The sequence below is a fragment of the Dendrobates tinctorius genome, unplaced genomic scaffold (assembly GCF_039654945.1).
Source record: "Dendrobates tinctorius isolate UK_male_01 unplaced genomic scaffold, ASM3965494v1 ptg000028l, whole genome shotgun sequence".
Lineage (NCBI taxonomy): Eukaryota > Metazoa > Chordata > Amphibia > Anura > Dendrobatidae > Dendrobates > Dendrobates tinctorius.
Window position 1 is genome coordinate 81761448 of NW_027361696.1, and position 12531 is coordinate 81773978.

The following is a 12531-nucleotide window of genomic DNA, read 5'->3' on the forward strand; positions in this document are numbered from 1 at the left end:
CAAGAAACCAACTTGTTTAGTTCCTTGTAATAGTCCTGTGTAGGATCCGACTCCAATTTTCTAAGGGGAGCTGCACGGAAATTACAACCTTTACTACAAAAAGATGCCCGATTACAATCCATATTTCCAGACCCCCCACTGCTGTGTTTTACGCAGCCCCCAAATTTAAGAAGCATCATTGTCAGAAGCTCCCTGTCCTCTCCAACAGCTGCAGGAACCTTTCCTTGCAACCAGAAAAAATGTAAAACCTGTCCATTTATAATGACCACGGACAAGATAAAGATCCCCAACTCACATCAGGACTACAAGATCCCAGATACTTTCAGCTGCATCACATCTAATGTGGTGTACTTAATTATTTGTACTAAATGTCAAACTGGTGGTCTGTATGTGGGGGAGACAGGGCAAAAGCTTAGAACAAGGATGAATGCTCATCGTCACACAATAAGAGAAAAAAGAATGGACCTACCTGTGGCAAAACATTTCTGTATCCCTGATCACAGCAACGTGGATATGAAATTACTGGTATTGAAAGGTAACTTCAATTCTCAGAGAGAGAGACGAGTTTGGGAGTACAAATTTATGACGAACTTTGACACTCTCAGTGCTGGAATGAATGTGTCGCATGGATTTATGTCTTTTTACATCAATTAAGGAATTTCCTTTTAAAACCTCTAGGGGGCATCACAACACAGAACTAGACCCCAATCAGAGGACCATAAAACATCCGGACTCCTTATCTATGAACTGGTCCAATGTTTATATTTATGTTTCTCCCTCTCCCATATTGATAGTTCTGCTTCACATCACTTGTCTTATCTATTGCATTTTTTCTGTGCTGTATTGTGCATAAATATGTGACTTCAGATTTTGTATTAGTCTAGCCTGATGAAGAGACCTGAGTAGTCTCAAAAGCTTGCAATGTGTTACCATCTTTTCAGTTAGCCATTAAAAGGTATCAACCACTGAGGACTCTCAGTCCTGAATATTTTTCTATCTACTGGCTAACACGGTACAAAGATATACATCTTTCCTGTATCAAAAAGTTAATTTATTTCAGTTCTTCAATACAAAAAGTGAAACTCATTATGTAGAGTCATTACAGAGTGATCTATTTCAAGTGTTTATTTCTGTTAATGTTGATGATTATGGCTTACAGCCAATGAAAATCCAAAAGTCATTATCTCAGTAAATTAGAATAACTAACAAAAGCATTCCTAAGCATTTAAAATGTCCCTTTGTCTGTTTAAGTAGGCTCCGCAATCATGGGGAAGACTGCTGACTTCACAGCTGTCCAGAAGGCAGTCACTGACACTCCACAAGGAGGGTAAGCCACAAAAGGTCATTGCTAAAGAAGCTGCCTGTTGACACAGTACGGTATCATTGACTTCTATGGGGACATAGCGCACACAGTGAAGATCTGTATGCTGGTCCTGGATATTTAGGACGGAGCGGCACCGGCGGGGAGACGCTAAGAGGATCCGAGGCCTGCAAGTGCTCTGATACACCCCCCAAAGCACTTGTAAAGCTAATTTGCATGTGAATTAGAGTGAAATTTTGGTGCGACATAGAATTGAAGGGTGATGAAATAGGTTTCACTGGAAATGTTTCACCCTACTCCATCCTTTGCTACCTCTGGTGTTGTAGTAAGAGTCATACTGACCGATTTTGTTTTAGCAACCTTCCTATAGGCGGACTCCTCCTTCCTTGAGGATATAAGAATACTGGACCATTCACACAACAAACACACAAGTATTCCTTAGAGCAGAAAAAGGAATGGCATTGTAATGCACTTTTCTTTTTTTTTATTTTTACAATCATTTCTGCATTTATACACATCATTGATTTCTTCATTTCTTTATACTATTATGTGTTGTATATTACAGTCTAAATCTTTCATGGAAATTGTTCATCAATGTCAGATCGGGAGGGACACCTCCATCTCATCTGATCGGTACCCGAAGCTGGAACAGCACTGCTCCGCCACATTGTGTAGTGGCCCTCGCCATGTACGGCAGATCATCGTCTGTTCCATTCTATAGGAACACAACTGCAGGTCTCTGCAACAGACGCTACACAATAAACTAAGCTTTGCTGTTCCACTCTAGTCACATCCAGAAGGCTGATCAGGGTGCGGGAATCCGGACCCCACCAATCGGATATTGATAGCTTATCTTATGTATAAACCATCAATATCATAAGATTGACAGTGGTTCCATGTTCCCCGATTCATGGACAGCATGTACCAGACATATGGCTGTTTGATCTCAGCCATATATGTTTGATTAAGAATGATGCGGTGTTTCAGGGAAAACATACTTTAAAAGCTGCCGGGGAACGAGCCGTTTGCAAGACTAGTTGGTCAGACCAGTCCTCTGTGCCTTCTCCCCGCCTGCTGAGACTGACAGGTGTCTCTCCCTATACACGCACATAGGAAGAGTCTCAAGGGGAGTGGGTGATGAGAAGCCACCGGTAACCCATCGTTTCGACTAGTCTCCCATCCATCTCGGTTGCTTTGAAAGTATGTTTTTCATATGGCTGAAATCATAGCGCATCAGGCCAAATGTATCCGCTGTCAAGTTTACCATAAAGGGAACCTGTCAGCACAATGATTAAAATGATACCTTTTTTTTTTATAAAGATCTGAGAAATCAGACGCCGTATGCAAATCAGGCTGGGAGTGCACTGGGGGCGTGGCCAATACCCTTGAACTGCATCTTCCAGTGCATTGGTACTCCCCTAGTGCACTTCCACTCTGATGTGCCAATGGCTTCAATGCTAGATTTCTCATGAGGGCCATGTTGGACCTCTACATTTCTTATTGGGGCGCACACATCTACATAGCCACACCACTACTTCCATATGCAATTGTGCTGAATGGCTCCATTTAATATATGCATATACACTCACTGGCCACTTTATTAGGTACACCTGTCCAACTGTGTGTTAAGACTTAATTTCTAATCAGCCAATCACATGGCGGCAACTCAGTGCATTTAGGCATGTAGACATGGTCAAGACAATCTCCTGCAGTTCAAACCGAGCATCAGTATGGGGAAGAAAGGTGATTTGAGTGCCTTTGAACGTGGCATGATTGTTGGTGCCAGAAGGGCTGGTCTGAGTATTTCAGAAACTGCTGATCTACTGGGATTTTCACGCACAACCATCTCTAGGGTTTACAGAGAATGGTCCGAAAAAGAAAAAAAATCCAGTGAGCGGCAGTTCTGTGGCCGGAAATGCCTTGTTGATGCCAGAGGTCAGAGGAGAATGGGCAGACTGGTTCGAGCTGATAGAAAGGCAACAGTGACTCAAATTGCCACCCGTTACAACCAAGGTAGGCAGAAGAGCATCTCTGAACGCACAGTGCGTCGAACTTTGAGGCAGATGGGCTACAGCAGCAGAAGACCACACTGGGTACCACTCCTCTCAGCTAAGAACAGGAAACTGAGGCTACAATTTGGACAAGCTCATCGAAATTGGACAGTAGAAGATTGGAAAAACGTTGCCTGGTCTGATGAGTCTCGATTTCTACTGCGACATTCGGATGGTAGGGTCAGAATTTGGCGTAAACAACATGAAAGCATGGATCCATCCTGCCTTGTATCAACGGTTCAGGCTGGTGGTGGTGGTGTCATGGTGTGGGGAATTTTTTCTTGGCACTCTTTGGGCCCCTTGGTACCAATTGAGCATCGTTGCAACGCCACAGCCTACCTGAGTATTGTTGCTGACCATGTCCATCCCTTTATGACCACAATGTACCCAACATCTGATGGCTACTTTCAGCAGGATAATGCGCCATGTCATAAAGCTCGAATCATCTCAGATTGGTTTCTTGAACATGACAATGAGTTCACTGTACTCAAATGGCCTCCTCAGTCACCAGATCTCAATCCAATAGAGCATCTTTGGGATGTGGTGGAACGGGAGATTCGCATCAGGGATGTGCAGCCGACAAATCTGCGCCAACTGTGTGATGCCATCATGTCAATATGGTCCAAAATCTCTGAGGAATGCTTCCAGCACCTTGTTGAATCTCTGCCACGAAGAATTGAGGCAGTTCTGAAGGCAAAAGGGGGTCCAACCCGTTACTAGCATGGTGTACCTAATAAAGTGGCCAGTGAGTGTATATGGGATGTAGTATAAAATCCATAAAACAAAATCGATTAAAAAAAAAGAAGTAAAGCTGCGCTAGGCACTAGGGAAATTGTAGGCATATAATTTCTTCAGTACATTATACAAAAATACATTCTGCATATTTATTATATATTAAATTTACAGCATTTCTTAAAATCAGCTCTCCAAAAATGAGCTTTAATGTCTTTGAATCAAGAAGAAAAAAGTCATTAAAAGATGAGATCTATAAAAGTGCAAAATTATCATGGAACTGCTGACGGATTCATTGCTTCTGGAGAATTACACCCATACATTTTGATCTTTTACATTTTGATCTTAAATAAGACGGTTCAAAGCTAAATATATATTTAAGGTCAATGTTACAGTTACTTGGTCCTTCAAATTGTATGTTTGGAGCAAAAGGGTTGTGCAGTTCACACTTTGTGATTTTTTTTCTTCCCTCCCCTTATTTTTTTTTTAAATATCATAAAAAATGAATAAAAGATTGTGCCATATACTTCATACACTCCTTTTCTCGGTTCACAAAGTTTTGTGGAAGTGATCACTCTATATGGCACAATTTTCAGTGCCAGATAATGTCAGGAATCTTACGTAACACTGTCAGTGTGCAGCAAACATCACATTTTGGATGGTTGTGTCAACTTGGTCCGGCGGCCATATAATGAGATCACCTTAGCATAGACTTAATACACAAAGGACATAAAATAGGAAAAGGAGAACAAGTGAATGTCTGGAGAAGTGAATGTCCTTATACGTGACCCTAGGGAGTTTGCCCATTCCAGTAGTTGCCTATCCTCGGCTAAACATTTTCGTTTTGGTGATTTCGAATGGCAGAGAAATTCTCATATACAAGTTCATTTCCAGTGTGATTCTCATATATGGGTTCATCCCCTGGTTGATCAATGAAGTCCAAAATACATTTGTTGAGGAATATATATTGTGCCTAGAAAGGAAATAAGATAATATAATGGCTTGGGTTAAAAGGGTTATAAAAAGGTACGTTAACACGTTCCACGAGCACAGAGCAATATATAACTCGGGGCTATCAGAACACATGGGAAACCCTTTTTTGCCATCAGACTTGCCCAGGAAAGTTGCAAAAATACACCAAAAATTTGCAACATTTTAGCATTTTTGTGTCAGTTCAGCCAATTTTTTTTTCAGCATGAAATAGCTTACTGGAAAAGTTGTGACCTTGCTGATTCTTTATAATTAATTGCCAAGTACCTTCCACTTGTCCCTGGCGACAGCTCAGAGTGGTCATGGACCCTCCTGCCGGTGATTCTGCTGCTTGATTTAACCTCATGCCAACAGGGCAGCTCTTTCTCTGCCAGGCTGCTTTGTTAACGATCAATCACTGCAGACTTCATACTGATTGACATCTGATGCCCCATCAACAGAGCAACCCAGAAGAAAAGCAGCTGCTCTGTTAACGTCATGTCACCAGAAGATGCAGAATCACTGGGAGGAGCGGTCCGTGACTGTTCTAAGCCAGCAGAGATTGACACCGGGCACAATAGGCAGATAGTTAGTAACTACCTGCTCGTAAGTTCTTAGGCCCATACTAAAAAAGTAAAGTAGCCTTGGATAACACCTTTAAAAGTGGAGTAAATGATAGCAGAAATGCTGTTGCTGCTCATGGTGGGCTACAGGGCGTAAGTGGAGCGGGATATCTGTCACAGGTGTGTCAAATGCTACAGACAGTCGCTCTGCATTTGGCTACAGAAAGTCTCTGCATTTGGCATTGCAGACGCCTTCTTAACCCTTCTGACTTTTGGACCCAGTGGCAACCTTCCTCCGACTAATTGTCATACCTGTGCCTGGGAGTTTATAAATTCCCAGTATGCTTCAGGGAGTCACTGATGATATTCACATTTTCCCTTGTGAAGGCTTGGAGCAATAGCAGTTGGCTAACTTCCTCTCTGGAGCCGTTGGAGGACGTTTGGCGCTACCTGAGTCTGCTCAAGATAAGTAGTTGCTTCCCCCTTATTTGTCTCACTTCTTCACTTTAGTGTACAGTGGGGACTGACCAGTGCTAACCCCCCTTCCCTATTCAGGCCTAGCTCTAGGGTCTGTAAAAAAAATAACACTATCCAATTGTGCTCCTCAGACCTTGTGAGGGCATCACAACACAGAACCAGACCCCAATCAGAGGACAATAAAACTTTCACACTCCTTATCTATGAACTGTTCCAATATTTACGGCCACAACTGTTTATCTCTCTCTCATACTGATCGTTCTGCTTCACGTTACTGGTCTTCTCTATTGCCTTATTTCTGTGTCCTGATGTGTATAAATATGTGATTCTTCAGATTTTGTATTATTCTATGCATGATGAAGAGACCTGAGTAGTCTCGAAAGCTTGCAATTTGTTACCATCTTTTCAATTAGCGATTAAAAGGTATCAACCACTGAGGACTCTCAAATCTAAATATTTAAAAAAAAAAAAAAAAAAAAAAAGAAAAAAAACTTCTTTCCCCAAGAAAAAAATGAAATGTTGGATCTCCTGCTGAGGGGCAAGGAGGAAATGAAAACTCAATAGTAGTCACTAAAATGGACAACTGGAAACATATTACATAGGCCCTGTCCCTCATTATAAATATGTTGTTTTTCTGTCTGATGTAAATGCCGCTGTTCTCCTGAATCCGGCGATGTGTTTCTTTTGACCCTACACCTCTCCGTTCCTGAGATATGGCCTCATCTTCTCTTTATATGAATCTAGTCTTTGCCTCCAAGTGGGTGCAGTCCTCAACATTTTTCTATGGAAGTCATTTTGAAGACTATGCCTACTAGGCAAAAAAAAAAAAAAAGAAAAGATTTATATACTGAGAATAGGAGGCCATATTTCTGGAACGAAGAGGCGCAAGAATATAAGAACAGCAACGCTGGATTCGGGAAAACAGTGGCATTTACACCAATAAAAAAAATACAAACTAATGTCAGTCAAAAGATTTATATGAAAGAAAAATAAGCAACATGTTCTCATGCAATTCCATCCGCATGCTACAGTATATAGAAAATACTGTTCTTACAAAAAAAAAAAGTTTAAAGAAAATAGCCCAATTTATGGTTCCTCTAAATATTAAATACATACAAACTAAATTTTACCAGATCTAATATGGGGTCTACTAAAATAGGTGATATTTTATAGGTAGAAACGCAACACCTACAACATAGTAGATTCACTCACCTCTGTCTGTACCATTAAGTTACGATTCAGTCGCATCTTTTCTACAAAACCATAAACTCCTACGCGTTGTTCCTTCTCAATCTGCTGGATTAAGTAATCTATAGCAATAAGAGTTCCAGTTCGACCCACTCCAGCACTGTAGAAGACACGCAAAAAAAGTTCAGACAAAACTGTATGTCGTGCAAATTAAACAAGATATTCATTAGGCTACGTGCAAACGCTGCGGAATGGGGTGCGGATTTGGCCGCGTGCATTTTGTAAAATCCGCAGGTAAATCTGCAGGTCAAAAGACCTGCGGTTTTACCTGCGGATTGCTCTGCGGTTTTGCCCTGCGGTTTTTCATCTCCTCAATGGAGGAGATGGCAAATCGCAGCGGAATCCGCAGAAAGAATTGACATGTCACTTCTTTCTGCGGTTTCAAAACCGCAGAAAAACTGCGCGGAAAAATCCGCACCGTCTGCACTGCGGTTTTGTATTCCCATAGGGAATAATGGTACTGTACACCACAGCAAAAACTGCTGCAGACCCGCAGCGGCCAAAACCGCAGCAGAATCCGCAGCGTGTGCACACACCCTTAGAGAATGCTTACAAAGAAATTAAAACAAGGCAAACTCTTTAACCCCTTCAGGACCTTAAAAGTATCCATACATCCTGGCTGGAAAGGGGTTCTGAACTCGAAGTATGCATACATTATCGTGATACTGCGGGCACAAGAGCTAGGCACGCTCGATTGCGGTCGGGTGTTCACCTAATATGAAAGTTGACACCCGGCTGCTATCGATATCTATAGCACCATTTAGAAGGCATGGACTTCATGACAACATCTTGGATCACCAGGTTTCAGAAAGCCTGTTAGACCATGCTCAGAGCATGGTAGATCCTTGTGTCAGTGCACTGACAAGTATAAAGCAATAGTCAAGCATTGCAATGCTTTATAACAGAGATCAAAGCCTTGATAGTCCGGTAAAAAAGTTTAAAAAATAAGTTAAGAAAAATTGTAAAACCCCACTAATTAATATATATATATATATATATATATATATATATATATATATATATATATATATATATATATATATATGGAAAAAAAATAGGCAGCACTCAAATTAAATGTGAAAACAGTGGATACTTTACTGATCCTCAGGTGGCAACGTTTCAACGGTGACCCGTCTTTGTCAAGCTTTTTTTTCCTTTTGTTAATTTGGCTGTTTGGACACTGCTGAATAGGTTTTGCAGCTACTATATTATTTTGGTAGTGCTGCCCTTTTTTCTTTATATATATATATATATATATATATATATATATATATATATATATATATATATATATATATATATATATTCATCCAGAAATATTGTTATGTAAAAAAAAGTTCATATTTTGTATTGCCATGTCCAGAACACCCCGATCTATGAAACTGCCACACTAGTTAACCCCTTCAGTGAACACCGTAAAACAAAAGGCAAAAAACTTTGCTTTTTCATCATATTGCCGAACAAAAAAGTGGAATAAAACGTGATCAAAAAGATGAATGTAAATAAAAATGGTATAGCTGAAAATGTCATCTTACCTTGCAAATACAAGCCATCATTGGAAAAATAAAAAGTTATAGCTCTCAGAATAAAGCGATGCAAAAATAATAATTTTTTTCTATAAAATAGTTTTTATTGCATAAAAGCACCAAAACGCAAAAAAAAATATATATAAATGAGGTATCACAGAATAAAGCTGCCTTATCAATTTTGCCACACGTGGAACGGTTTAAAAAAAACAAACAAACAAAAAAAAACTATTCCTGAACTGCTGGTTTTTGTTCATTCTGCCTTCCAAACATCAGAATAGAAAGCGATCAAAACACGTCATGTGCCAAAAATAGGTACCAGTAAAAATGTCAACTCGTCCAGCAAAAAACTAGCCCTCACTTGACTCGGTCAGCAGAAATATGTGAAAATTATAGCTCTCAAATAGGGTGATGCAAAAACATTTTCTTTTTGTAAAATAAAAGCGTCTTTTAGTGTGTGATAGCAGCCAAACATAACAAGAACAATATAATTCTGGTATCGCTGTAATTGCACCGACTCGAAGAATAAAGTCGCCTAATCATTTATACCACACCAGAAACGGTGTAAAAGATAAATGAAAAAAATTCTTTACCTGCTATTGATTTGTTCATTCTGCCTCCCAAAGATCGCAGAAAGGCTTGGCTCACATTTATCCTGAGCTCTACGCTGAGTGCTTACACCAGGGTTTCCATGTAAGTCTCTGAAATACGTGATTCAGATGGAACATAGGGCATAAGATTCCCTATATTGAGGCAGATGGAGACACTGTCGACGTTGTCTGGCCTATGATCCGTCTTTGGTCTGTCTTTTGAAGCTTGCATAAATGTGCTGTCGACCACAGTTTTATGCACTTTTGAAAAGTAGGAAACCACTGAACAGAGGTCAGATGAAGTCCAGAGTAACTTTGCTGCCTCATTATAGTGAACTGATCCCTCCAGGGTTTAGTTTGAATCATTTCACTAGGAAATTTAGATGGAAACCCCAATGTACGTGCCCAACGTAAAGCGCAGGATAAACGTGATCCAAAATGTTTCCAATAAAAGCTTCAACTCAATCCACAAAATAATAAAGTCCATACTCAGGTTCGTCATCTGGTAATGGAAATATAGGGGGCTCCCATGTTACTTGTAGCACAAAGGCTCTGAAAAAGCAACATAGCTTCATAACCCTCCAAAAGAAATTTAGCAAATTCTGTGCCTCCAAATCCAAATGCCCCCCTCCCTTCTGAACACCAGTGTGTCTAAACCACATTTAGTGTCCACATGTTGGGCATTTTTGTAGCAATGAGAGCTTGCCTAATTTATGGATGCATGTCTCCAGAAGCAAGAACTGGGCATAATATACTGGGCACTACAACAAACAGGCACTAGAACAAATTGGGCACTACAATAGCAGATTTAAAATTTTCACTCAACTGCATCATCTGCTGCTTGTTTCTAGAAAACACTCATGGAGTCAAATCATCACTACACCTGTAGATAAATTCCCAAAGAGGTATAATTTTCAAAATGGGGTCACTTGAGGGGGATATTCTAGTACATAGGGGCTCTGTATATAAAGTCTGCAAATTATTCTAGGAAAATCTGTGCTCCAGGAGGAAAATAGCACTCTGGCGCTCTCAAGTCTTGCCATGTGGCTAAGCAGTACTGTACAGCCACATATGCTGTGCTACATTCAGCACAAATTGTGTGACAAATTTTAGTGCAATGTAAAATCTGGGGTTAAAATAAAATTTTTGTGGTAAAAATATTTTTTCTTCACTGCCCAATGGTCTAAAATTCTGTGACACACCGGTGGTGTCAATTTGATCACTGCACCCCTAGATGAATTTGTTGAGAGGTGTAGTTTATAAAATGGGGTCACTTTTTTTTGGGTTCTGCTGTTCTGAAATCTCATGGGCTCTCCCAGTGGGTCATGGCACCTGAAAACCAGAACAGTAAAATCTGCACTCTAATATGGTGCTCATTTCCTTCTGAAGAATATTTAGAATTGAGAGTCCTCAGTGGTTGATACCTTTTAATGGCTAACTGAAAAGATGGTAACACATTGCAAGCTTTCGAGGCTATTCAGGTCTATTCATCAGGCATAGAGTAATACAACATCTGGAGTCACATATTTATGTCTTGTGTATAAATATGTGATTCAACCACTGAGGACTCTCAATTCTAAATATTCTTCTATCTACTGGCTAACACGGTACAAAGATATATATCTTTCCTGTATCATTTCCTTCTGAGCTTTCCACTGTGCCTGAAAAATAGTTCCTGATTTCATATAGGGTATTGGCACACTCAGGAAAAAATGGACCTCACAGTCTGTTGTGCAATTTCTACTATTAGCCCTTGTAAAATTTAAAAACTTGGGGCTAAAACAACATTTTAGAGGTAGAAATTTAATTCTTCTTTCTTCACTACCCAATGGTATAAAATTCAGTGAAGCACATGTGGTGTCAACCTACTCATTGCACCCCTACATGAATTCATTAGGGGTTTTAGTTTGTAAAATGAGGTCACATCTGGTGCGTTTCTGGTGTTCTGGCACCTCAGGGGCTCTGTCTATGTGACATGGCACCATCAAACCATTCTAAACTCCAATATGGCGCATTTTCCCTTCTGAGCTTTGCACTGTGCCTCAAAAGTAGTTTTCAACCACATGTGGAGTATAGGTGTACTCAGGAGAAATTGCACAACAAATTTTGGGGTCCATTTTTTTTTTCAATTTTCATAGTTCAACGTTGTAAAATTCTGTGAGGCACCTGAGGATTCAAGGTGCTCACCACATGTCTATATAAATTCCTTCAGGAGTCTACTTTTTGGGGGTTTCCACTGCTTAAGCACACTAGGAGCTCTTCAAATGCGACATGACACCCACAGAACATTCCTTTCCAAGCCCTGCCGTGTGCCCAAACAGTAGCTTTCCCCCACATAATGGGTATCGACGTACTCAGGAGAATTTGCACAACAAATTTTGGGGTCCATTTTCTCCTACTACTCTTGGAAAAATTTAAAAATTGGGGCTATAACATTTTTGTGCTTAAAATGTGATTTCTCACTTTCACGGCTCAACGTTATAAACTTCTGTGATGCAGCTGGGGATTCGAGGTGCTTACCACACATCTAGATAACTTCTTTCAGGGGTCTATGTTTCAAAATGGGGTCACTTGTGGGGTGTTTCCACTGTTTAGGCACATCAGGGGCTCTACAAAACGCAACATGGCATCCGCTCTCGATTTCAGCAAATTTTTAGTTCAAAATGTTATTTGATGCTCTTCCCCCTCCTAGCACTGCCATGCGCTTAAACAGTAGTTTTTTCCCACATGAGGGTACTCAAGAGAAATTGCACAACTAATTTTGAGTTCCTTTTTCTCCTGTTACCCTTGTGAAAATAAAAAAAAATAAGGGCTAAACTAATATTTTTTCTTCCACATTGCTTTAATTCCTGTGAAGCACCTGAAGGGTTAATAAACTTTTTGAATGTGGTTTTTAGCACTTTCAGGGGTACAGTTTTTAGAATGGTGTCACTTTTGGGTATTTTCTGTCATATAGACTTCTCAAAGTCACTTCTAATGGGAGGTGGTCCCTAAAAAAATGGTTTTGTAAATTTTGTAGGAAAAATGAGTAATTGATGGTCAACTTTTAACCCT

At 40.1% G+C, this 12531-nt stretch overlaps 1 protein-coding gene across 3 annotated transcripts in view; it reads right to left on the reverse strand.

Annotated features, from left to right (window-relative positions):
• Positions 1–1788: 1788 nt before the first annotated feature.
• PTPRH (protein tyrosine phosphatase receptor type H) overlaps positions 1789–12531 on the reverse strand; it is a 307023-nt gene continuing 296280 nt past the window's right edge. For all 3 annotated transcript variants that reach the window (XM_073571084.1, XM_073571082.1, XM_073571083.1), the window contains 2 exons: positions 7326–7461; positions 1789–5077 (listed from right to left, as the gene is read on the reverse strand). In XM_073571084.1, coding sequence (XP_073427185.1) covers positions 4934–5077; positions 7326–7461 — 280 coding nt within the window. In that variant the 3' untranslated portion in view covers positions 1789–4933. The remainder of the gene's footprint in view (positions 5078–7325; positions 7462–12531) is intronic.